This window comes from Chelmon rostratus, chromosome 15 (genome assembly GCF_017976325.1).
Source record: "Chelmon rostratus isolate fCheRos1 chromosome 15, fCheRos1.pri, whole genome shotgun sequence".
NCBI lineage: Eukaryota > Metazoa > Chordata > Actinopteri > Chaetodontiformes > Chaetodontidae > Chelmon > Chelmon rostratus.
Genome location: NC_055672.1, coordinates 7765317 through 7792557, shown reverse-complemented (window position 1 = coordinate 7792557; position 27241 = coordinate 7765317). Strand labels below are relative to the sequence as shown.

The 27241-nt window shown below is 42.1% G+C and overlaps 2 protein-coding genes across 6 annotated transcripts in view; both read right to left on the bottom strand.

Annotated features, from left to right (window-relative positions):
• The window catches only part of pacs2 (phosphofurin acidic cluster sorting protein 2), a 56163-nt gene extending 41314 nt beyond the window's left edge, over nucleotides 1–14849 (bottom strand). For all 3 annotated transcript variants that reach the window (XM_041953215.1, XM_041953218.1, XM_041953217.1), the window contains exon 1: nucleotides 14667–14849. In XM_041953215.1, coding sequence (XP_041809149.1) covers nucleotides 14667–14785 — 119 coding nt within the window. In that variant the 5' untranslated portion in view covers nucleotides 14786–14849. The remainder of the gene's footprint in view (nucleotides 1–14666) is intronic.
• Nucleotides 14850–18072: 3223 nt separating this feature from the next.
• On the bottom strand, nucleotides 18073–24614 carry srsf5a (serine and arginine rich splicing factor 5a). Of its 3 annotated transcripts, none has more exons than XM_041953221.1 (8): nucleotides 24497–24614; nucleotides 23347–23478; nucleotides 23112–23182; nucleotides 22369–22494; nucleotides 21674–21752; nucleotides 20173–20246; nucleotides 19985–20089; nucleotides 18073–19385 (listed from the first exon to the last, which is right to left on the bottom strand). In XM_041953221.1, exons 2-8 carry the CDS (start codon nucleotides 23470–23472, stop codon nucleotides 19091–19093), a joined length of 876 nt encoding a protein of 291 aa, XP_041809155.1. In that variant the 5' UTR covers nucleotides 23473–23478; nucleotides 24497–24614; the 3' UTR covers nucleotides 18073–19090. The 3 variants fall into 3 exon arrangements, with proteins under 3 accessions (XP_041809155.1, XP_041809154.1, XP_041809156.1); XM_041953220.1 differs by having other exon boundaries at nucleotides 23347–23481; nucleotides 24497–24601; XM_041953222.1 differs by having other exon boundaries at nucleotides 21674–21743; nucleotides 23347–23481; nucleotides 24497–24601.
• Between the last annotated feature and the right edge of the window lie 2627 nt (nucleotides 24615–27241).

The window sequence follows — 27241 nt, the reverse complement described above, 5'->3', positions numbered from 1 at the left end:
AACCATGAAATTCCTCACACGCCTCCTCGACCCCCCTCCGCCCTCCCGCCCCGGCCTGTGTCGTCCCTAACGTCACTTTGACAGCTCAATAATTGACTGCTTATCTTTTATTAATAGAGGGAGCCATTAGGCCGCAGAAACACGTCTGGGGTTCGGTCTCGGAGACAAAGCGCTGCCGGCCCTCGAGTCAGACACCTCCTCTCTCTTTTTGTCTCTTATTTGGGCATCTGCTCAAAGCGGCACTGTACCGTGGCTTCCTGATTAGCCTCACACACAACAGAGGGGTCCTCAGTGCCACTGTCAGCGTGGTACCCATAATGCAAAGGCGACGTCATCATCACAGAGCAGGAAACGAACGGGCTCCTTTCAAATCACCTCCCCAAAATGTCCACTTTTAGGGAAAACAACGCTTTGATCTTTGAGAGCGGCCTCTGTTGTCTTCAAAGAGACTCAAACCATATCAGCCAGTTTTTCTGTAATCAAAACTCAAACATCACATCACCTGTAGGAACAAATTCAGCCTTTTTGCCAAGATCCAAACCGCCTCACTGATGTTGCCTCAGTTCAGTCTTATGGAAGAGGCAAAGGCAGAAGGCAGCGATTGATCAAAAGATCAAATTTAACTGTAATCAATGTCTGAAAGAGGCTGAAAGACGAGATTCAGAGAGGTCACTGTTGGTACGGAGGGCCGGAGAGGACAGAAGCAAAGATGATTTCTTATTATCATCCATGTCCTCTCTGGCTTAATGTAAACAGGACTGAGAGACTGTGACGCTAAACTTAGGCACAGCGCTGCTTTGGGTTAAATGCTAATATCAGCATGCTGATAAATTTGACCGCTTTTACCACCTTAGTTGAGTCTGTTAGGATGCTAATATTTGCTAAACGCAAAGCACAGATGAGGCCAGTGCAGACCTCCTTAGTTTGGCCATAAAAGTGTAGAAAATATGACATTTTTGATCTGATTATGGTTCTCTAACTGAGAAGCTAAAAGACCCCCAAAGTCATCCTGAGGAGAACATGAATGTGCACCGTCCATCCAACAGTGAAATCAAAAGATTTCACTCAAAACTAGAAATGTGACCCTCGTGGTGGTCGCAGAAAGGCTGGAGGATCAACCAAGCCAGAATGATGCATCTTCTGGGAACTATGAATGTTGTGCCAATCAACGATTGGATCATTGTGGAGATATTTCTGCCTGACAGCAGAAACAGTATGGTGTGGTTAAAAACAGAAAAGCCAAACTACAACTTCAACTGACTTTCTAATCAAAACCTCAAATTAATCCCAATGAGATATTATTAGATAGTAAAAAAGTAATGATAAGAGAGATAAAAGACATGGCAGCAGCTTAGTGTGATATATCCCAACTGACCAGTAGACAGTAGCTCTAAACAAGAGTACTGAGCAGGCAAACTTTCTCTGAACCCTGGAGTGAAAAACACAAAAATCAATAGTGTCCCTCACTATCTCCCAGTCTGTGCAAACTGGAACTGAGGGTGATGGTGGTTTATGGCCTTTAGTACCCGCAGACTCCAAAGCAGTGGAGGGAGGCTCATCCTCCTATAAAAAGCCCTGCAGGGGAGATTAGAGTTATTGAAGGTGCACTCAAGCAAGCGCAGACCTTCAGCTTTGTTTCCTATCGTTCGTCCTCCAGAGACTTTCTCAAAGTGATCAGATGAACACCGAAGCTCTCTGCAGGGATGACACGGATGAGGTTCACCGGGCCATATATGAAGGGTGAATCTTAAAGTTTAATGTATGGATTTTGCAGAACAGCTGACATGTTATATTCACTGTTGACTCTAGCATATGGTTGAAACCATTTCACACACCTGCACCCATAGAACACCTGTCAGCCATCAGGCCGACCTGCAGCAAGTCTCCAGAAAAACAGCATTGTATTACTAAAAATGAACCAATTCACTAAAACGTTGCCTTTCGTCTGCAACAAAATTAGAAATAGGTCGCTCTGCAGCCTTGGTTTTGTTGTCGTAATTGGATTTTTATCTGCATCACCCAAAAATATCCACATTCATCTCCTCTGATGATGAGACATTCCTTCATTTTAACACACAGCTCTGTTATTTCTGAAGCTTACAGAAGACAGCAAAGCGTCTTCCGAACTCAGCGGAACGCACGAATAACAAGCTGTTGAATGCTGAAGAGCCACCACAAAGAAGGAGCTTATTAATCAAATCTCCCCATTTCTGCCCTGTGCCAGATATCCTTGGCCATGATGTTTGAAGGCAGAGTGAGAAAACACTGGAGTAGCACTGAGGTAGAGCTGCGTCCACTACACCAGAAGAAGAAGATCTTTTTTTTTTCAATGTATAATGAATGAAATCCATTAAAAATGCAGGATAGGGAGATATGAATTCCATTTCCTCCATCAGTTCAGAGAAAGAGTGACCTAGAAACAATTAAAACCTCAATGGATACTGAAACCTATTTTATCCCCAGGGAGATTTGCACGTCTGTGGTTACACAAGAGTATTTTGCACGTATGTGTGTTTAATAGAGAGAAAAGCCAGAAGTGAATGTCATAAAAGAAAGACAAGGTGCGTAAGTAGGTTACGAGTCGGCACCGAGGTCTGCGGTTGAAACAGCTGACGGAGAACAGAGGCGGGCGAAGAAACATAAAGCTGAGAGCCGGGAGCCGAGTCGTCATTCTATGTTTCGCAGCCAAAGTGTGGAGAATCGAATCCACCAAAGAACGCAAAATTATCCGTGCCCTCCGAGAGCCCCGGGGGGGGCCGCAGCACAAACCAGAATACAAATGAGACCTTTGTATGCAGCGATCTGCAGCACGCCACTCCACTCTGCTCCACCCATGATGCCAGACTGCTGGACACCCACTCTCATCGTCTCGAGGCACAAAAAGCATTTTCAGCTCGCAACCGAAATGTGATTATGTGTCAATGTGTTGTGACAGTGCAGCAGCTTCTTTGAACGTGGCTGCAGGGATTCGCTCCCATTCAGCCACACGAGCGTTCGCGAGGTCCGCCGGTTGGTGCTGGGAGATAAAGCTCACAGGCCGGTCAAGGTCCTCCATATCAAAATTTCATATAAATAAATAAATAAAATAGTTCCCCTCGTGCCTGGCTTGTCCTGACAGTGTCCTGTGCGAAACCATAGGTCGGTGCTGCCTTGTTTTCACTTATGCACATAAGTTAAGTTACAGAACATTTTTTTCCGGCCCCTAACCAAGACATTTTAACGCCGAAACCTGCAGCCATCGCCTGAAATATTTCTCCGCAAGCTTTATTTTGAAAGTCTAACTGGACGTTACATAATTATGATTTAAATGTTATGTTTTGTGAATTGCTGTGTTTTGACCTTCAGGGCCACCGTAGTCCGTAGAACTTTAAGCGTAGCTAACTGTAGCAAGCCTAAAACTTCGATAATTCATTAATCATTTCATTCACTTTGAGCAAAAGTGTTTAAAAATGGCAGGATTTGCTGTTTATCTCTGCAGAAAAACTGCAGATCAGCTGATGATGAAAATAATCATTAGTTGCAGCCCTACATGCACCAGGCCTGTCGATACTTTACAACACCATGTGAAAAATGACCATCTTTCATTTTGAGCGTTGGCGTCGGAGCTGAAAATGTAGACTAAAGGTGGATTAAACAAACAGCCGGCACTTCAGATCCCATTACAGCAGGATCTGAAGTGTCCCAGATCATTTGGATACAAGTCGAGATTTTGTTAAGAGGACTTCTAATTGCAAAACAAAAAAAAATTGGCCAAGCAATTGAGTCCGCAGTCACAACAGTGAAGCCACATCGGCACATCTCTGTGTTGTTTGGTTGAAGAGCCCTCAGGCATCGTTGCTCTGACAGATTTTTGCATTATAGGGCGGCTAAAAATGGACATGCAGAGCACTCCGTCCATTTATAAAAGTGTTTATTGACTGAAGTGGCTGAAAGGGTCACATTTCAGCCACCTAGACTTAGGACTGTTTTAATCTGGCAGTCTGCTGAAGGTCTAAATGTGAGTCCGAATTTTGTGGCTCAAGTGGATGTTATGTTTAATGCAAAATATTGCTTGAAGCCCATTTTAAAGGAGTACTCTACCGAAAACCTATGATTTGAATATCAAATACTCACCACCTCTATGCCAGAAAGTGAAGCACTCGTGGTCTGCTGGTTCAGGAACAGCAGCTGTACATCAGAGCGAAGAAGCATCCAGTTTTTCATGCATGTTATCACAGGAGGGGTTTTTTTTACATGCTAAATCATAGCGATTCGGCACATTTGCATGTTTATTTGTGATGTCTCACACTTAAAAACAAGAGCGTGGGTTGGCCTTCCAGCAAGCAGTGCCTGGACTGGCCATCCGGGCACATCTGGGCAACCAGTTAAGATGCTAGAAATTAGCATGCATGGCCGTAAAGGTGTCTGAAAACCTTGACGTTTATGGCCTGAAGTCAGCTTAGATTCACAACGGTCACAGTCGATTTAAACAGTGACGGTTTGCAGCTTCAGGAGCAGAATCGCCACAGGCTTTTATTAAACTATTTCTGCAATGTCACCCACTTCTCCTCTGTCAGCCTGTGCGCTTAATCTCCAAAAACTCACCAAAATATCACAAATATCACATGTGATGACCACAGGCAGGAGTGTTAACCACCCCGCCATTTCTGGACAACTAGCTCGGTGTTTCTGAGCAGGTTTACCGCTGGAGTTCAGGTCCCGGTCGGTGCAGCAGGGTATTTCTTTTACGGGGTCACATGTCACATGGGAACCCATTTCATGAAATGAAGCTGTCTATTCTCTAAGCTGTAACCAAAGCTTTTAATATCCTCTGTCTGCTAAAACAAATATGGATTAAAGAGACAGTGAAGCTCTATTTTACAGACAGGTCACAGGCAAAACATCACTCCTCTCTGGACCACAGTCGTATAAACAGAGCTATTGGGAACACGGTTACCAGACATGACTGAATGTGAGGTTTGTCCTCATTTGAGACACTTATTTTCGCTATTAAAATCTCTACAACTTCAGTGGACGTCTGTATTGCGGCAGATTAGCCGGACCACGCTGCTGTGGCTTGCTCAGCATCTGGAAGGCCAGAAAGGTTATGTTTACGGGCTTGTAAAGGCATGCTTATTTCTGACTGGCAGCGATAATGAATGCTCATTTCTACAGTCGTCCAGGGGCAGAGATGAAAGGTTTTAGCTGCCGATGCCAACCTCAGGATTTTCGCCGCGTCCATCTGTCCAGCCAATACATCAGGGAGGAGTCCGGTGGAAGCACGGAAGAGGTCATATGACTCAGCCACCCAGGAGCAGGATGCCAGACGTGGCACAGCAGCTTTCCTAATGACTACAATATGTTAAACCTTCTAAGCTCTCCTCCCGGCCGCAAGTTTTCTAAAAGGAACCTGACCTACATTTCTCCTCCATGCTCTGAATTCAGAAAAAGTTCTTTAAGCCTCAGTGAAGGGAGAACTGAAATAGCAACTCCCTTTTCTCACGCTGCCTGCTGCAGGAGGCAAGCCCGCAGTGTGGCCTACAGAGCCTTCCTGCAATTAACCGAAACTGCAAGAGCAAAAACCTCTGTTCGCTGGAGATTATACAAAATGCACTGATGAGGAACAAGCTGCCAATCTAGTGCCACTTTGAAGGCACTAGATTAATATTAGGAAACAGGCGTCTCTGTCATTACTGAGAATCAAGCGAAATGTGCACAACATTAATAATCAACAAGCAATGCTAGATATACTGGATGCTTTTACCGCTTTTACCTTTGCCAAAGTGCAAAGTAATACACTGTTGCTATGGAAATCAGTGACTAATGTATTACAAGGATTTCCCTGGAAGTCAAAGTTTGGACAGATGAATCAGAAACACAGCCGCGCTGGCCACATGACTGCGTCCAGAGACAACAAGTCCACTCAGCGCAAGAGTCCACATCTCCACAGGCCAGAATAATGACGGTGAGAGTGAAAGAAGAAATCAAGGTGTCAGGGAGTAAATCAAAACGCAGAAACTCTAAGTCACGATGAACAACAATGACAACCAAACGCCTCGAGTACAAAATGAAAATGTCAGAATTACTGCGCCCAGTTGAGGCTGACGATATAGCAGCTTTCTCACTAGTGAGGCATAAAATTTAATTTCAACCCAACACAATCATCTAGGAAAAAGCTCATCTAACTATAATGGAAGGAGTCTCTGTGTGTCTGTGTGTATGTTTGTATGTCTGTCCTTTTATTTCTCGATTCGTTCGCCCGATCAACTTCACAGCTGAGGCGTGTATTCCCGAAAACTCAAAGGAAGTGCAGAGCTCTGGAGATCTGCAGGGCATATTTATTAATAGTGCATTATTACCGCCAGAAGTACACACTGTGTGGTGTATTGAGAGGGGACTCCTATTAACTGTTACACCGCCAAAGAACATTCAAAACAGATGAGTAAAGAGAGGCAGGAGAGGACGGAGAGGTTGCACAATAGCAAAGTGCAAATCCAACAGTTCAAGCATCAGCGATGTAACTCAAGGAATGAAAGCTTTAGTTCCTGGAATTAGCCTGGTCCCAAATAGCTAGCTCTTACAATGACAGCTGATTATCTCACATTCTTATGTATTTATTTTTGCACTACTTAACTTATGTCCTCATTGAACTGTATGTCTTTTTTCTATGCAAGTACACTGAGTGCAATGTTGCGGTCAGAGTCAAATTCCTTGTATGTGCACACACACTTGGCCAATAAAGCCGATTCTGATTCTGATTTGCTGTTAAGGAGTGAGCGAGTTAGTTAGTTAGTGCGGTTCTCAAGGAAGAACAGTCAGGCATGTTCTGAGCAGGCACTGCATTAGTGCTAATAATGTTATGTGCATTGATGTCACATTGCAAAATAAAGGGCCTTTTCCGAAATGAGAGGCAGTGAAAGACGGCAGCGAACAATCAAAGATGGAAAGTACCAACATTGACCAAAACTATAAAAAGAGTTTAAAGTGAACAGAAGAATAGTTCTCAAAGCCTTAAATAAACCAGTTCCAGATGCCACTGGACAACAAAGACACCTTGGAACATTTTATTCAGGGACAGATGATTCAAAGAGGGACGAGGCAGCCAGAACACACAGCTCTAGAAATGTCTCCTTTCCTTTTGACCACACTAAGCCCCAACTGTTTGCGAGCTGCCTCGATATAATCTCATCTACATCTGGCACCAAGTTTTGACAAATCTCTCTGCCTTTTCAGCCCGTTAACCTCATTTTCCTGCATTACCTCTGAAAGTGCTTGAACATGTGACAAAGTAAACAGGCCCCAGGATGCCCTGCGTAATCACAGAGCAATTTCAATAATTTGAGCAACATTTGGAAATAGGCCACCTCTGCAGCCAACAATCACAGAAAACCCAGTTTGACATGATGAAGTTCTTTAGAAATTTGCAAGAAAGGAGTTGTTTACGCTTTAGAAATCACATTGTATTAAATCTAGATTTATCGTTGTGATTTCTATCTAACCATTAAGCTTTAAAACTGTATTCATTCATTTTTGGCCACTTGAGAGCATCGGAACAAGCTGTAAACTCAACACTAACATATTATCACCAAACAGTTGCGTATTTACACAAGCATTAGCATTAGCATTGATTTGAGGCTGTGCTACTGTCCAAGTATGATTCACTCTCCTTTTAGCGCCGTATTTGGTCTCCACCGACTCCTGAGGGAACTACCTGGCCTTTTAGCAGCTACAACTCCTCCAGCCAGTCACTAACTTTGTCTGTCTGCTGTTGAGAGTGACACAGATCAAAATCAATCAATAAATAATAAAAAGTAAACAGCTGCAGGAGGCAATCCTGATATGAGCAGCAAGAGTAAATCTAAACAGTAAAGTGGAGGGCCGTGAAACCAAAACAACGAGCCGAAAGAAGCTAAAACTCTCCTTGGTGCTGAGGAGAGCTGCAGAGACGGGTGACAATTCTTTGAGGATTCATCACTATGAATGACACATTTCAAGAAACATGTGGTCATTTGTTTTATTTTGAATATAAAGATTTTGATTAGTGCAACTTTAATTACACACTCGATCAATCAGGGCTTGCTACGAACAATACTGGAAATAAAATGTGCACAGAGATACGCCAGTCCCTGCGGATACAGGCAGCAACCACTGAGGCATTACTTTTTACTGCCGATAAATGAAGCCTCATTATTTGATATCTGTAGTAGTAAGCTGTCCTTATCATGTGTCGGGTTCAGCTGGATGCCATTTAGTCTGCTCTCCGTCACCCCGAGGTCTGTTTAGACTGAAGGACTCACTGAAGAGGACGTTACGACCCCAGACCGAACATTTACAGTGACATACGAGTCGGCCAAGGTTGGTTTGGCTCTGCTGCATCAGAGCTGACATTTTCTTCCAAGAGGCGAAAGCGCCGCCGAGCTGAAAAAGAAATGTCATTCTCGACTCCATATCTCAAGTGGCACATGTGCTTGTCCCACTTTCCAATTAGCGTGAATTTAATTTGGGGAGCGTATGCTAATAAGACGTCAGCGCTGTAGATTCATGTCGAATGCTGCGCGCTAATACAGTTTTGGCTCCAGAGCCCAAAGGTATTTAACGCCTGTTCTTTTACTTTTCATCAATTTTCATTCACTAGAGAAGATGAGCTGCTTTCTATGCTGCTGTGATGTTTCTTAATACGCAGCTGAATCATGAACACACCACAGACGGGTCAAACCAGGCTGTTTAGGGTAATCTGGTGTTTATGTCTGGACTTTATCAGCTGTATAATATCAGACAGCTTCAGGCCGTGACTTTTGATTGGAGTCACTGTCGTGGCCTCGTCCCGTCTGGCAGCTCAGGGTCAGCTTTTTACAGCTTTTCACCTTTTTGTGGACACAGAGCGTATTTCGGCTGTCGTATAGCGGCTGCTTTCATGTTCCTGCACTCGCTCTGCAGAAAGGCAGGGGATTCAAAACAAGCTAAACAGATATTATCAACGTCGGCTCCTTAAAATCAAATATTGTCTGCGGGGAAATAATAGGAGAACACAAAAAGCAGGCGATTGCGCATGGCGCTGGGCGCTGAGGCATGAGCAAAGTCAGCTGGAGGCAAAACTGATCAGCCTGCAGAGTCGCAAAGCATCTCAAATGTGTGTTTGTGTGTGTGTGTGTGTGTGTGTGTGTGTGTGTGTGTGTGTGTGTGTGGAGGAGGCGACTGCCCTTTCCCGTCCTGTCCCGTCTGTCCTCCAGGACGTGCTGCATCAGCAAGATGGAGGAGGCTGGATATCTTACATAAGGCCCTCTGACTTATCATTTCAAAGAATATGGCAGGGAGGCTCACATGACAAAGACATCTGCATGAAAACAAGTCAGGAACAGCATCGAAATTAAGGACGCGGTTTAAGGCTTTTATCATGCAAGCAGCACTGACGAGCGGGTGGTCTGCAACTTAAGGCCAGGTACAGACATTCATGATCCCCAGAGAAAAATCCTAACAACTATGGTGATCCCTGGACCTTTCCTCCAGCACTAACAGAAGCTCAGAGCTTTCACTTTTTCAGTGAAATATCTGAACATTTGCCTGATCGATTCTCACAAATTTTCGTGCAGAGGTTCATGGTTGCCAGATGATGAATCCTAATGATTAATCCACGCATTAGCATGCTGCTGTTAGCATTTAGCTCAAAGCACCACTAAGCGCAGCCTCACAGAGCTGCTGCCGTGGCTGCAGACTCTCAGTCTTTTCAGGACTCCCAAACATTGGTACAGATCGGGCGGTGAGTGCAGGACAACAAGAACAAGAAGGGGAACATTAAACAATGAGAGGCTTTAACTGCCTCTCATTCATCCTACTCTAAATTCCCGCAGTGTGAGCATCCCAGGCAGCCAGGGGACAAAAGAGCAAGTGTCTCGCTGCTGCTCAAAGCGACATCTCAGCACTCTCGCCTCCAACAGGCCCAAATATGACAGCCTACTGGGTCCAGCTGCCACTCGATGGCCCGTTCAATCCCGGCTCTGTCTCGGAGATTGGCCCCGTCTCTCGCGGCACTTAGCCTCGCGCCTGTGGGCTGATGCGCAGAAATGCAACTGATGCCCACTTGAAAAATACCGAGATGGAGCACAGATTCTTGACCTCGGCTGTTAAGAGCAGAGGGCTGAAGTGGCGTCCATCTTCAGGAAAAAGTGCGCAATTATTGGAACACATTGAGATGCTCCTAGCGATGAAAAGGCACACTCGGTGCTCATTCACATGCTGTATAAAAGTACATTTAATATTCACACTCAGGATGTCAGACAGATACTTAGGCAAGCTGCTGAGGAGCAGCATGAGGACAACCCTCAGTGTACCCTTCATATCCCGACTTAACAGCGTGAGCAGCAGCAGACCAGATCCTCATAAACTCTCTGCGCTGCCTTATAAAAGGTGCACATGACCACATTTGCATTTCAGCAGCCTCTTCTTTTCTTGCCTCCAAGTCTGACATCTGGATTTCCAGACCACAGGCAATTATCATTCAACCACCTTGTAAGATCGGCAATTAAGGCCCCTCCCTTACCTATGAGAGGTGATTATTAAGCATCTCAGCGTGGAGCAGCACGTGTCCTGAAGTAACTCTTGGAAACGTGAGATCAGTGCCGAGGCAGCACTTCTATAAGCCTCCCAGCCTAATAGCCTTGGGCCTCAGAGACCTCCGAGCCACAGCGATCTGGATTTATGGAGGCATGAAGAAATTACGTGATAAATTGATAAAATCAAGGGAAGAACACCGTCTGCCAGCTCAAATTAAACATGCTACCTGTGATGTACAGTTGTTTGCCTGAGTGTTAGGTCAGACAGCGTGGATCACATGTTAACTCTCATTTTGGCAACAAATCAGAATGGCTTGTTATTAGAATCAGAGCGTGTCCATGTTTAGGTCTAAACATGGATCACCACAAGGTTACCAGGTCCAACACTGTCAACCTGGAATACATCGTCTCACGTCTTCCCATCTCATCGTATCAGACTCACTAGTTACTCCACTGTCCAGCTATTTAGGTCTTGTTTGTCTTTGAATGCAGCCTGAAAACACAGTCCTTGCAGTCTTATGCTTGCTTGTATAGTAAATGACAAAAAAACATCAATGTGCAAATGTCCTTTCAACATATTGTTGGAAATGCATACAACCCTAATTACAAATAGTAACATCCTTTATCCAATCATGTGTTCACAAAGTGCTGAACCTCACTCCATCCTCGCTTGTAAACGACTGAGCCTTTCCAGGATGCTCCTTTCATACCCAATCATGATGCTATCACCTGTTACCAATCAACCTGTTTACCTGTGTAATGATCCACATCTTTCTCAGTCTTTAGTTGCTCCTGTCCCAACTTGACTGAAACGTGTTGCTGCATCAAATTCAGAATAAGGAGATATTTACAAAAATCAATGAAGTTGATGAGGTAAAACATTAAAAATATTGTCTTTTTAGTGTTTTCAGTTGGGTATACGTCAAAAAGGATCTTTATTTATCCTTTAAAAGTGTTGGAAATATGCTTATTTTTCTTTATTTTCTGAGTTAAAAAAAATCAATGCAACTCTCACACCTCAGTTTAATATGAGGCTGGAGCCAAGATGGTTAGCTTAGCTTAGCATAAAGAAGAGACTCAGGAGGGAACAGCTAGTTTGGCTCATAAATTTATGTCTCGTTTGTTTCATCTGGACTTCGAAGCTCCATATTTAAAAGACAGATATGAGTGTGCCATTTACCAAAAGTCCAACTAATTAACCAATCAGCATTCATTAAGGCTGCTGCTGGCCTGAAATACACTCTGACATCTTTAAACACGACTCAAGATAAATTTGACTTTTTTTCTTATCATGTTTAATAACAAACTTAAGGAATCTGCATGTTGAGGACGATCTGCTTTGATGAGCATCCATTTGGCGTGTAGGACCTCGTGAATCATAAAGCTAAAACAGATTTTAGAGTAAATTAAATGTGTGAAAACACCGACTGTGCACTGTCTTCCAGGGTTTTGCTGAAATCTGCATGTGTCTCCTCTGCTCCAGGTCCCTCTCAGTTTTCTTACTATTCTGATTTAGAAAAAATTAAATATTAAAAGGTGCCCTGTGGAGTTTTCTTGTAAACTAACAAATGTTGCGTTTACATTCAGTGTTACTCAGCAAAAACACAGTGAGGTTTTGTCTTTGTTGTTGTTTTGGTCCAGGAGGGCTCACAAACTTGAAGGCACTTCCTGCCTCATGAACATTTGCATAGAGGACTTTGGGGGAACCTTTAAGAGAAGCGGTCAGGCTGACCTCTGAAGATGGACAGCAGTCAGCTTGTTTAGCTACCTTAAGAGGCTGATATCACCCAATGAGACGGCTGATTTGACACGTGGTTAACAAGCGGAGTTCCTCCTGTCCAAACTCTGACAGGCGGCGGTCAATAGAGAGCGGCAGCGATCTTGACTGGCAGTTTACTTCACACAACAAGTGACTCTGCTGAGCCTCCATTCACACCAAAGCACTGTGCAGGAAACCCACACATTAAATAAAGTCGATCTTGACAGCCAGGCAGCTTCAAATGACGGCCGACACTGTTCGGGGTCACGGGGGATTGAACCTGCGAATGTTTTAGTTAAAGGAACCTTTTTGCATCTACTTGCTGAATAACCACGCAGCTGTGCTATTCCTGGGAATGAATTAGTCTTATTTCAGCTAAAAGCCATGCAATGTAATACCCACTGAAGGTATTAAACTTAAGAGGATAGAGAGATGGTAAGGAGAGACAGTCATCAGTGTGGAGGAAAAAATAAAAACACATATATGCTCCTCCAGCTCCCACATTAATTACAGCTCCTCCACAGGCTGACAGCTGCTGACCACAGCAGGTATCTGTCAAGAGGAGTTTAAAGCATAAACTCCTGAAAATGGATTCATTGCATCACAGAAAAAATGTGCATTTATGTGCACTGAAAATAAAGTTATATCAAGGGCTAAATATTTATCAGATTTCAACATGATGTCTATAAAGCTTCGATCACACCTCCAGTAAAGCAACTTTAAAAAAAAAAAAAAATTCCAGGGAGGCTTTGGCTGCGTTTGCTCTGCTGAAGAAGACGGAAAAGAGCGACGTCTGCACACTGACTCCAAACCACAAATTAATTTAAACAGACAATGTTTCGATCTTTGTCAGGCCAAAAGGTTTAAAAATGGATAACACACCCTTCGCATCACTCTTTTAATGACTGTGAACCAATACAAACACATTAAATCCCACATTTTGGAATTAATTTCTGATTTGTGGCGACGTAGCCAGCGTTTCATGTGGTCTGATTGCATGGTCAGTTAACAGTGATGCAGGCTCTTCTGTGCAACCATCGCAAAGTATGTGAGCGAGGGCAATTATTCTCATTATTGATTAACCTGCTGGCAATTTTCTCAATTAATCGAGTCAACGTTTGGTCCATTAAACATGAGAAAATTGTGAAAAATGTCCATCACAAGTTCCCCAAGCCCAAGATCATGATGATGATGATACTTATTTTGTCTGACCAACACTCCAAAACACAAAGATATTTCATTTTCTATATATACTATTTTTTTGCTGTTTCAGCTCCAATAGAATATGTTGTTCAATACATACTGTTCAATATATAGTTCCTTTTTGACATGCAGGTCAATTAAGGTCTAGTTTGATTATATTTCGACTAACACCTGTTATAAACCACACTGACAAACTTCAGCACAGTCAAGAACTCCTAAAAGTGCAAACAATGAGCTGAATAATAGATTAGTTCGTTGACAGAAAGTTAATCAGCATTATTTTGATAACAGTTTAAGCCAATTATTGGGGAAATATTCCAAACTTTTAATCATTTCTGCTTCTCAGTTGTGAGGATTTGCTGCATGTCTCTGTTTAATGTCACTGTGAAAATTAGCATCTTAGATTTTGGAGTGTTGGTCTGATAAAAACAACAGGAATTTGAAGACGTCACCTTGAGCTCTTTTGTTTCATGACATTTTAAAGACTAAACAATCAACAGATGTCAGCCCTACCATGGAAATCATAACATGTGACACTGATGAAGGCCATGTGATATTAAAGATCCTGAAAAGGCGACTGAGCGGACTTGGAGTTTGGGGGTTGTTTGTCAAAAGAATCCAAACAAGTCTAATAATAGCAGCCTAACCTGAGCAGTTAATCAGAATTTGGCAGCAGGGGCTTTTAGTATGAACACAGCCTTTGAGTCTCTGGGGGTCACCGGAGCCAAATGGTCTCCGTGGTGCAGCCTGGCACACTGATCTGGCACAAAGCTGGTACCTTGACAGCTGAGTGGATGATTATGAGCATTCAGGGCTTTCAGCACAAAATACACCTGCAGAATAAACACATTTACAGTCTGATTTAACCCTGCACCGAGGCTGGAGTTGGTGGCTGCCTGCCAAACGGCGCTCACCAACCAAAAGCCATTCAGTAGTTTACCCACCTTTTTATTTGCCACTACATCAAAACAGTGCAGATGGCTGAATGAGCAGTGCCCGCTGCAGGGCCTGCATGGGCATCCACTTGGCATAATGATAGAGCGAGCTGGTGGTAAGCCGCTGTGCAGCTGTAACGTTAGCAATCTGACAAATGACAGCCTGCACGTCTGGCGCATTGGCAGCGCTGGCTTTAAAGTTTAAAAGGACACACGGATAGCATGCACGCAGCGCCTTACCTCGGGATGCAGTTTGGGGAGGATCCATCTATCTCCCATGTTGCAAACAGGTTCATGGGCACCGGTCTGTTGAGAGCCCCGCTCCCGGGGAAACTCAACCGGCCACTTCTCTCCGCCATGCTCCGGGCTGCGGGTGGGACTGTCCGACACCGAGCTGGGGATTTGTAAACAGACCAGTGCGGGTCTTCTGTGTGTGTGTGCGTGTGTCCGCGAAGGAGAGCCGTGACACGCTCACATTAGTGCGACGCGAGCGGCGGAGGACGAGCTCATTTCTCCGTCCTTGTTGGGCCGGGCGGGTCGTTGTGGTCCTTATGCGCCGCGGAGGAACTGCAGTGGGAGCAGCGCAGGAGTGAGCGGACCGACCGCGGAGCTTGTTGTGCCTACCACGCTGCTCCGAGGCTATGAGGTGTGATCAGTGCCACACAGGCGCCGAGAGGGCAGGAGGAGCCTGCATCCTGCTGCTCTCTGCAGGGGGTGAAAAAGCTCAGCTAAAGAAAGTGTAAATGTGTTTCAGTGGTCTCTAATTTTCATGTGACATGCTAATCAAACTTTCTCCTTTAATTCATTAGTATTATTATGGTAGGTTTTTTTTTTTTTGCTACCTTTAGACTTTGAGCGCTGCTGCTTGGTGACAGGAAGTGTTAACATTACATAAAAAAATCAGACAATGTGAAACAAATAATCACATTAAATGATGAATGAAATTGCCACATAAACCAAAAAAGTTTTAAAGCTCAGGTATATGTTGTGAAATAATGTTTCGTCTTTGCTTCTTTTCACAACAAGAGTGAGAGTGAAGGGTAAATTTAGACGAAACCATATCCGAGGTCACAATAATGAAAAATATCTCCGCCAAGATAGCATTCAGATACATTCAGTTATAAGAACATCTTTAAGAACAGCTTTTTCAGTGCTTTTATCACAGATCCGACCGTGTGTTAATAATTAGAAAAATATGAATTAACAGGCGACACAAGTGCAAATGTATCAGAAAAATACCCTATCATAACAAGATATTGTCATTATATATATATTTATTTCTTATGGTGGCACTCTTTTCATTAAAACTTCATTTGTGGCACTGCTCTCAGTCTTCCTCTGCTTGCTCGCCTCTGGCACTAACAACCCCCCATAAATTCCCCAGGAAAAACGTCACTGAAGGTCTCTCAGGGCTGCATTTCGCCGACTTTGTTGGCAGGTGCAGCCGGTGCAGGTCTGGGCGGATCCATGGACACAAGCAGTGTCGTCGGATCGATTCCCAAATTTGTCACTGCACAGTATTCAGAAACGCGGGAGGTCTGCTGCAGGCTCCACCACATGTCACAGTGCTGCTGGTGAAAGGTTGATTCCTCACACACCAACTCAGTGTTTTGTGACTGTCTTCTGATTGCAATTAAGGGACCATATTTCACATATTTTCACCTGCAGACCAAACCTCATTCAGAATTTTCTAAATATGAATGAGTATATTGACATTTATTACATCTCGCAATATAATAATAATGAATATTAATCACTCATAATCACAATGCACAGCCATGTGTTCTCCCTAACATCTATCTAGTTTAATGACGTCTTACTACAAGCAGGTAGTGCCACCACGTGGTTGAAGCCGAACACGCTGGAAGTGCTGAATGACCTTTTGCCTTTTGTTCTCCAGTACACAATTTTATATGATTGAATATCTTGTGCAAACAAACATGTCTGACTTACGCTTTATGGAGGAGGAAGAAAGGTCTCCAGGCACTGTGTGGAGTGGACTTTAAGTGTGTGTTAGTGGATAAGCTGTTATCATATTAATCCATGGATAGCTTATCTATACATGCTGTTTTATCAGTGGCCACTCCTCTCATTCTATTTATGGTAGTCACCTGCTTGTGAACAGTGTGGCGGTTTGCCCAAACATGATAGCAACAACACGGTCACACAAATGCCACTTGTGTTAAATTGCATGTATTGAAAAGATGGACATCCTGAGTGTGAATCTTAAAAATGTTAAAATAACTTTGGATCTTCTTTACAGTCCTAACACGTTCATACAGAGTGCTGATTTATTCCCCACTGCAGGCTCAGTTCTACTTTCTGATACTTTCCAAAACATTAGAGAGCTCTCACCAGTCACTTAGTGTATGGATCATGTACCAGTGCAGGGTATTAGAACTGTGTTTCATCTCAACACATCACGTATAATAACTCAGCTCTTTTCACATCCTGACGTTCCTTGTTTTGTATTCTAGTCAATGAGTGCAGTTCAGTTTTGATGGATAGTTGATGTCTTTTAAATCAGCTTGAGTTATGTGCAGTGTGCTGGAGTTGCAGTTGGTCTTTTAGTCATTTTGACATCTAACCTGTGTTTTGTAATATCCAGAATATTTATACTCATCAGGCTTTAAATTAGATACATTTCCTATAAACCAAAGCCACAGGCACCTTAGTTTTTGCTTTGTGAAATATAAACAACTACAGTGCAGCCAGAAAGTATTCACGGCGCATTTGGTTGTAACAGCCTTATTCCAAAATTGATTAAATAATTTTGCCAAAATGCACCTGAAGTGCTCTCAGACCATGAGAAACAAAATTCTCTGGTCTGATGAGACAAAGACTGAACTCTTTGGCGTGAATGCAAGGTGTCATGTTTGGAGGAAACCAGGCACCGTTCATTACTAGGCCAATAGCATCCCTACAGTGAAGCATGGTGGCGGCAGCATCGTGCTGTGGGGATGTTTTACAGCGGCAGGAACTGGGGAGTAGTCAGGGTAGAGGGAAAGATGAATGCAGCAACGTACACAAACATCCTCTATGAAAACCTGCTCCAGAGCGCTCTTGACCTCAGACTGGGACAACGACCCTAAACACACACATATATCTATATATAAGTGCACCAAGATTTCAAAGGAGTGGCTTTAGGACAACTCTGTGATCCATCTTTGAGAGGCCCAGCCAGAGCCCAGACTTGAATCCGATTGAACATCTCTGGGGAGATCTGAAAACGGCTGAGCACCGACACTTCCCATCCAACCTGTTGGAACTTGAGAGGTGCTGCAAAGAGGAATGGGCAAAACTGCCCAGAGATAGGTGTGCCATGCTCGTGGCATAATATTTAAAAAGATTTGGGGTTTTAATTGCTGCCAAGGTGCATCAACAAAGTATTGATTTTAGTTTTATTTGTAAGTGACAACTGACATTTCAAAAACCCCTTTTTCACACTGTCATTATGAGGTGTTGTGTGTAGAATTTTGAGGGGAAAATATTGCAATAAGGCCGTCACATAAAATGTGTGAGAAAGTGAAGCGCTGTGAATGCTTTCCGGATGTTACATACAACACATTAAGAAAAAAATGTGTTTGTACTTAGGAAACATTTGTGTTGTAATCATTGCAGGACAGAATCAATTTTAGCTGACAGATTTAGCAGTTTGTGAAAGCTTTATTCAGTTCAACTACATAATGTGTATGAGAGTCTCTCAAACCACATTCACAAAATATTTAAAAAATGAAGTCACCATTCTTTCTTGACATCACCAAAAAATTAAATGACAATATGCAGTGAGTGTTTTATTAGTATCAAATTAATAAACTTATTTAGAGACATTTCTTCTTGCTGAAAAAGACACACTTGTGTTCAGACCCACAACACCCCACAGGCCAAGGCTGGAGTTTAAGCACGTAAATGCAAAGAAAATAAATCACCAACACGAGACAAGGTCCTGATACAGCAGTGTTTAAAAAAAAAAAAAGGAAAAAAAAAAGCAGTCAAAATTAATGCCAGATTCCAACATCATTACACAAGAAAACTGCACTAAACCATCAACTGAGATGTTTGCATTTTTATCTTCACATATCTGGGCAGTGAATGCAACACATGTAGAGGCACCGTTCAGGTGCCTCATCAGAAGCAGAATCACAGTTTCACGGCAATGCCAGGAGCTCGCATTACAAACAAAAACATACTCGACAATTTGGGGAATGAGCACCATTCCCACCTAACCTTGAAGTTCTCTGAACACTTTGGCAAAGCACAGGGGAGTGGATGGAATCATAACGTGGCAGACAGCTAGGACAGGCTGCAGGAGTGCGACAGGTACCATCACCGAGCAAAATGTTTTCTGTCACACGGCATTTCAACAAAATATGAAGGGGGTTTAAAAGTGGGAATTAGAAATCATGAAGTAAGAGGAAAACAAAAACCTTTTTTTCCCATGGAAGCACATCCAAACTAACAAAAAACAAAAAGAAATCAAAGCCAATGTGGGCACATTAATGACTCAAGATTTGATTTCAAAAGAAGCCATTAAAGGCAATTTCCTCCCCTTCAATTAAAAAAAAAAAAAAAGAAAAAAAAAAGAAATTTAAAATTACATGCCACCATTCAGACCTATGGTGAACACCTATCAGTCTATTTTACGGCCTACAGGTGTGCCACTCTCAGTGTTTGCTGTCTGCTGAGGCTGAGCGGGAACGTGAAGGAGATCGAGAGCGAGAGCGAGAGCGAGACTGTTTGTTCTGAGCGGGAGCAGGTGAACGTGAGCGAGACCTGGAGCGGGACTTGGAGCGAGACTTGGATCTGGAGGGGGATCTGGCGGCGGACTTTCCCCCTCCTGATGACCTCCTCTCTGGGGTGCGACTGGCAGACCTGGAGTGACTCCTGGAACGGTTGCGGCTCCTGGAACGACTCTTTGAGCGGGAGTAGCTGCGGGAACGGGAGCGACTCTTGCTGTGACTGTTGGAAGAAAGAGGTCATTTTTAAGATTTATTCTGTTAGAATTATGCAGTTTCACTATGTATGCCATTATTATGCTGGAATCAATAACAGGCCAATCTATCAACTGCACTGGGAAGGATCTCGATGTAAAAATAAGAGTCTGGAATTCACAGATCTTTGCAAATTAACCAAATTATGCCAGATTCTGTTTGTTGTTGTTGTTTGAACCCTGTTTAGGGTTCAATCACTGGTGGGAAATACACTCTGTGCACAAAAAGTGACCAAGAGCAAATGAGCAAGCACTTCATCCAGAACTGAACTCATCAATATTAGATGAAAGGATTGATAGTGTTGGTAGGCTAAAAATGAGGCCAATGCCAGCATGTGCTTATCTTAGCTTTGCATAAAGACTGGAGTCGTGGGAAACAGCTGTCTGTCCAAAAATAAATATACAAATACAACATCTACAAACACCTTTATGCTAAGCTATGCACCTGCTGGCTATAGCTTTATACTTAATGCACACATATGAAAGTGGTATTGATGTTCTCGTTCAATTCTTGGGAAGAATTTCTCAAAATGAGTCTACAAGGGAAAACAAAGTAAAAACAACCCACCTTCTGCGGTCCTCAAAAATCTTCAACTTGCGTCCGTTCAGTTCAGTCCCATCAAGCTTAGCGATGGCATTCTTCAAGTCACTGCGAGATGCAAACTCAACCACTCTGTATTAAAACAGAAGCAACAATTAGTACCAAACTCTGAAGACAAAGGCCATTTGATATGTCTGACTAACAGAACAACTCACCCTTCGTTTTTGTTGGGTCTGTGAGCATCCACAAAGGTAACTTCACCTGCTTTTCTCATCAGGTCTTTCAGGTCCTGTTTCAAAGCATAATGTGAGATTAGTGACAAAGAACTAAACACAAGGTGCCAGTGAGAGCCTTTTCAGACCTGGAGGGAGAGAAGTGAGCAAGCAGTAAGACACCAGCACACACTGAAATTTGGGTTATCATCTAATGCTGACTTTTGTCACTGTGTGATAACCTCCCATTTCAGTGGAGGGCATATAAACAAAAGAGCCACTGAAAATGCTTAGTGTGGACAAGTGTTGCCTTTACTCAAACAGTTTAAAAGTCCCATTAATTGGCTCCATGAATTCGCTTTTGTTTTTTTAGCTCATCAGCAAAAAACAAATTCAACTCGATAATGAAACGCCTGACAGGTACACGACAGTAAGGGTTTTTATGTATTTGAGGTTAAAACTTGCTGCATTTTTGGATACAAAATACTACTATGGGTAAGTGGACAGAAATGAGTTCCTTTATATTCATATGACCTATGAAGATTATTTGGCTCAGAAGTTGTAAAGTGTATATGGTAAAACTGACCCCTTCCCATTTGAGACTCTAAATCTAAAACCCTTTACCACCCGACCCTAAACAAACCCAATCACATGAGTTTTATGCTACTTACCGCTCCATACCCAGGAAGATATTAGCATAGAGCCACTTGTCCAAATAGCAAATGGGAACCAATGCAGTGTTAAGCTCTTGAGAAACGACCTCGGCCTTGACTCAGCATCCGGCCTCCACAAGTAAGGAACCACCAGAGAGCAAGTAGGGGGAGGGGTGTGTGCCCGACTCAACACCCCCCCCAGCTCCATCAGCAACAGAAAAAGACCCAAACGGGAGAGTGTAGGGACCGTGGATTTGAGGGGGGTTACAGCAGTCGGGGATGCCAGCCCACAGAACCTCCAGACTGTGGCTACGGACCTCCTAAGGCTACCGTATCCTGCGCTAGACCACTTTCACCCGCTACGGGGCCCAGCCAAGACTTTAGACCGGCGGCAACTGCGTGTAAGGAGAGGCACCAAATGGACACTATTCAGAAAAACAACCAGGAGAGGGCGCTACACACTTCTGACACCTCCGTGGAGGGTGCATTCACCTCTGATATAAAGGAAACCATATCAGAGCAGCTGTTTAACAGTTAAATCTTTTTTTTTTGTAAGAATGCCCATCAGCAGCTGTAATGTGCTGTTGTCTGAAGAAAAAAGAAAAAGGAAAAAAGAAAAAAAAAATCGAAGTTAAGTTAAAAAAACAAAAAAAAAAACCCCACTGGGGGCTTTGTATTGTACTTGTCCAATTAACTCTTAAATATTTTTTATGTAATCTGACAAGAGACAAATTGACCCCGCCTGATCAAATGAATGCTGCTTCATTTAAAAAACATGTAATAATAGGGTGATATGATTTTTTTTTTTTTAAGAAGCCTGTGTTGTAAGGTACATCAGAAAGTTCTCTTACCTGCCAGCTAATCCGTGAAGACAGGTTCTCCACAATGAGTCTATGGTCAGTCCGCACAGGAGGGCCATACCTGTCCGGTCAGCAAAGAAGAATAAGAATAGAGATTTTAATACGACATTGTCATACAAATCTTTCACTGAGTAGGCTGTAAAAGTATCCAAATCAAACCGGGGAGCCTTCAGTAATAAGTTCGGGCTATAAAATACATCTGAATTCATTCTCACAGCAAGTTTCGTTTCATGCTTACTGCTGTTATGTTTACCGTCCTTGTCAGCCTAAAAGCTGTATCAATATTTGAATGTGACTCAGAGGTGGAAAAACAGGTTCACATTGATGACTTTATCTTCATTAATGCAGCTCAAAATAGTAAAGCCAAACATCTTTTTGTACATATATTCTGTGTCTCCAGTTGTTCATAATTTATTTGTAAATTATGCATGTAGACATATAATAAAGCAACAATTAAAGAATACTTTCTCATGACTGACATTAACACAAGATTTCACCTCACTGTGTTTATGTAAAGTAGAGACAGAACTATTCCAACACTGGGAAACAATAACGGGGGGAAGAAACATGTTTTACTGTACTTTAAGTTTTGACCTCTTTTCCCCTTTGACTGAAACAAAACATGAGTAGAAGCTTTAACTAACTAGTTAGTTGAGGTTTCAGGAAGTATTGTTATGCAAATGTACCTGGATCCACTGCTACGAGACGGGCGATATCCGCCGCCGCCACCACCACCGCCTCCACCACCGAAACGACCCATTCCAGGGCCGCCACCTCTACCTTTTCTGGAGCGGGCATGCTCAATAGTGACCCTGAAAGAAAAGGCAAGAAATTCTCAGGATAATACAGTCAGATGAACAATACCAACAACAACAACCATGATAGACAATCAGTCATGTAGTTATTTATAATATCTGAATGAAATATCTCCAACAAGGCCAGTAGAAACACAGATTCAGTCTCTGACTTAATGTCAAAAGATAAACTTTCAACAGAATGTTTACCTCTTGTTTTGAGAAAATCATGAGTCATGTCTGTCACGGTCAATGAATGTGTGTGTGGCATATACTGGTACAAATAGATGCAAAACACCAGTAAAGAATATAGTGCTACAAGAAGGTAGCAGTATACTCATACTCATTGTGGCTTAGTTCTATTCTCACAAAAATGAAGACACTTGTGAATCGTGGTGAGAGTACACATGGCTGGCAAGTTCCCTGGATAAAGAAGTTAAAGAGTTACGGGAAAGCTAGTATAAATTATAAGTTAAAATATGTACTGGAGGATGGTGATCAGCATTGGGTAACCCTACTGTGACAGGAGTCAAAGGTTACATTTACTTTTAGTTACACACCCACCATTCAGTCAGTGTGAACATGCAAGAGAAATGGGCTGAAAACAAAAGAACGATCTAAGATTAGATCATTACCTTTCACTGCACAATTCTTTGCCATTCAACTCATACACGGCATCATCTGCATCTCTGTGGTCGTCAAACTCCTGAAAAGAGAGGAAACAAAGGGTTATTTTTCTCAAGACAAAAAACAGGTAGGGCTGCTACTAAAAGTGGGATACTTTTAGTTAATCAGGAGCTGCATGTGAGAAGTGTCCGAACCAGTAGGATCGAAATTCATGATTCACACAAAGGGGTCCGTGGCACTCACCACAAATCCAAATCCATTCTTCAAGTTGATTTCCCGAATGCGTCCATATCCCTTGAAAAACTTCTCCACATCTCTCTCTCTGGCGTGTGGGCTCAAGCGGCCAATGAAGACACGACAACCACTCATAGTTATCTGCTGAAATGGGAAAATACGTGAGTTCATAAACATTACACCAAAAGTGGACTTAAAAAGGGTTAATATGTGATGTATGAAGGTTCACTTCCAGCAGCAAGTAGTTAATTTTTGCCATTCACAGTACGTTGAGCGGTATTACAAACTTAATTAGTAACAGATCTGTCACAAATAAGAAAATCAGTTACAATGGCAGATTCTGTGGCCCTGACCTCGGAGATTGTGCCGTGATACCACATAACATAGCTGAAGAATGAAAAATCTAACACTGCATCTTCAATGATCTAGATATAAATGATATATAAATTGTGTTCTTTAGAGAACCCTATTTGAGTGTGTCGTTTAATTTCACTTTGTATTTAAAAAAAAAACATCACAACTACTCATTTCGTGATTAACTCCAACGTTCATAAACTGAGTGCCCACCTTACCAGGTACAAATAGCTACTGATATATGGGGTGAACAACGTATTAAAAGCACGTGGCGATACAACACGAAGCCATTAAACAGCACCATAAGCTTAAGCCTCAAAAACGACCATTAAGTTAACTCTACACCTCTCTCGCTCGGGTTATCTCGGTTGAAATAATTTAATCAGTCAACCATTTGGGCCCATCTTTAGCCTGCTAGCTAACGTAGTCCTTTACGATGAGGACACGCTGTGACAACACGGACAATGCTTTTGTTAAAAATTCTCAATTACATCTTAATTCTATGCATCGACGTCAGTTGTGAAATCTGTACATGCTACAAATACCATCCTAATTTAGCTGTCTGACATTCAGCTTTGCATTTACGCGGCTTAAAAACAATTAAATTTCTTGCTTGGTGCGTCCATAATGGCTGTAGCTCGCCTCGAGGTCGACCTCACTTAGCTCAGGCGAGCTAAAGTTAGCTACCTACCGTTAGCTACAAAGACATATTTCACTGTTCAGAACACACCAGCATGGCGGTTTACGATTTTTAAAGCCGTAGAGTTAATACAATTATGTAACACCAACTAAAACCCATTCTCACCTATTTTTTCTTTGTCCAAAACGTCTGCGTTTTTGTTGTTTACGTCTCTGGTTAGCTGCAACTTCAACGTTCACTACGTCGTCTCGGCCTTACTCGACTATATCAAAATGGCGAATGAGTCCAAAGAGCGGGCAACAGGAAATGCTGCCGCCTTAATGTTGCCAGTTTGGGGTTTGCTCATTAACTGCCGCAGTTAATACTTAACTTGGTTAAAGTCGGCGATTTTGCCCCTTTGTCATTCAAATGAGTACTGCACAGCTCGCAAACTTATAGTGAAATAAATCGCAGTTCTTCAAGATAAAATAAACTCGAATATTTTTTTCTAATGAAAAAACAACTGAGCCTCTCTCCTCAGCAGGGATACACCACGGATTTGGCAACCCACTTCAGAATTTACATCGAAAGCATGATACTAACGTTACATGAAGGGGCGCTGGAAACCCAGAGCTCCGTGTTAAATACTTATTAATCAACTTCTCGCAGTTTCATATAATCATTTCTCTTTTACTAGTTTGTAATATCATATGTTCATACTAATAATAATATATTGTTGTATGTATTCATAGTGATGCTCTGCCAATCTAATGCCATTTTCTCTTTTATTTCAGCATGATATACATTTCTATATTTCTCCTTTTTATTAAAAACGTTAGTATTTGGAAATGTACTAAATTCCTCATCACCTACTGTATATTTATACTTAGACATATAAGCTGGACTCAAACTGGACCACTGAGACACCAGTTTTGGTTTGAGTTTAAAAATAAAAATCAGATAGTGACAAGACTCCAATAAATACGGTTTTTAAAGACTTGAAAGTAAGATATGTGCAAAATGAGACAGAATAGTTAAAAGAGTTTCTCTACTGCAACTTCCTGTTGGTTATTGGCCAACATATACACTGAAACTGAGAGACTGACTAGCTGATACTGGCTGATATACTAGCCAGGGATCTAGAAATAATTAATGTTTAAAATGAAATGTCTGTTTTTCTGGCTTATCCACTGAAAGCGAAGTTAAATACCTGACAAATTAAAGTGCTTCATCATATTGCAGCTAGAAATAATACACAATGACAATCCAATGTTATTAACGTTATAAAACCATGGCAGATTATCGGTCAATACGTTTATGCCATCGGTCAATACATTTATGCCATCTCACAATACATGTTGTTTAATTGCCAACCTCTTCCCATATTTTAGGCTACAACAGAAGGAGCAAAACATTTCTTTGTTATTCTGTCTCTTTATTCTAGTACTATATCATCATTCTTGAACTTGTCTTAGGTTAGGAAAAGGAAATACAAGGTTAAGGTTGACACAGTACGATAGAAACAAAACACCTGTCTGGTCTGCTCTGTGGAGAGTGAAAAAAGACTTTTGAGCATGGAATACTGATCACGGTACAGCTCCTGTCAACTCAAAATATACCAAAAATCCCATCACAATACACTTGGTGAAATGTAAGCCCACATAAAAAAAAGAATATAGCTTATTTAAGAACATGAAGAAGAAGTCAAATGATTAACTTGCACTTTCAACCCCATTCATGAAGGTGTTCAGCAGGAATGAGATGGCTGCCACTATAACAAGTCATGTGACTTCCTTCCTGAGAAAGTGTAGCTGTCCATAAACACACTACAACAGGAGGGATGGGGAAAGTTTAAAATGACATGTGGCCTGGTTCACTGAGCTTTTGCGTTTAAAAAAAGCAAGCGACATTATTTTAAAATGAGTAAAGCTGCAAGGAGACGATGTTTTTTCATCATCATTGCCACCATCATCAGCATCGGAGGGGGAAATAGTCGTTAATGGAGTGAAATAACTTAATGACATCATATTTTCCTTTGATGCATTGAACCAAACTGAACTTCTTAAAAGGCTTGTTTACTTCCATTGAAATGCTTTGTGACTTTAAACATGTCAAAGCTCAGTTCATATCTGAAATAAAAACAACAACAACAATAAAACTATGGTCTTAAATGAATAATTTGACATTTTGACAAATACACTTATTTGATTGATACCACTCTTGTGTCTGTGGGAAAAATATGAAGCTTTAGACAGCAGATGATTATCTTAGCTTAGCATAAAGATTGGAAACCGTCTATCATCACCTCTAAAGATTATTAATTAACATGCAATATCTCATGTGTTTAATCATACAAAAAGTACGATCAGATATAAAGAAAAAAGGAAAAACGGACATTGGGACCAGTAACTTACTGGAGTCTTCACTGGTTCCAGTCAACTGTTTCAAGCCAAGAAACAGTCCGGCCCATCAATGTAAACCGTCAAATTGTTATTTTTACACTTTGGTTTTTGTACATACTAAACATCTTTTTAAAACTTAATGTGTTAAAGCTTTAAAGAGGCTGGTAGGTGGACTTTGTCACCTTTGGACAGAGACAGGCTAACTGTTCCCCCGTTTCCAGTTTTTATGCTACGCTAAGATAACGAGCTGCCGGCTGTAGCTTCTTATTTACCAGACACATGTGAAAGTGGTGTCAATCTCCTCATCTAAGTCCGGCAAGGGAGCGAATAAGAGTATTCCCTTAAATGAGGATACTATTGCGTTAACTCAAACTGTAATTTAAAGAAGACTGACTTTCTGGTTTTCTGTCTCACAGCAGCTCAGTCTTGATTAGTTTAATGGTGAAAAAAAAAGGTGATAAGACCAGAATCACCCAGGATCATTCTCTGGGTGTTACTGTACATTTCCTAGCCGGGAAGTTATCGCACC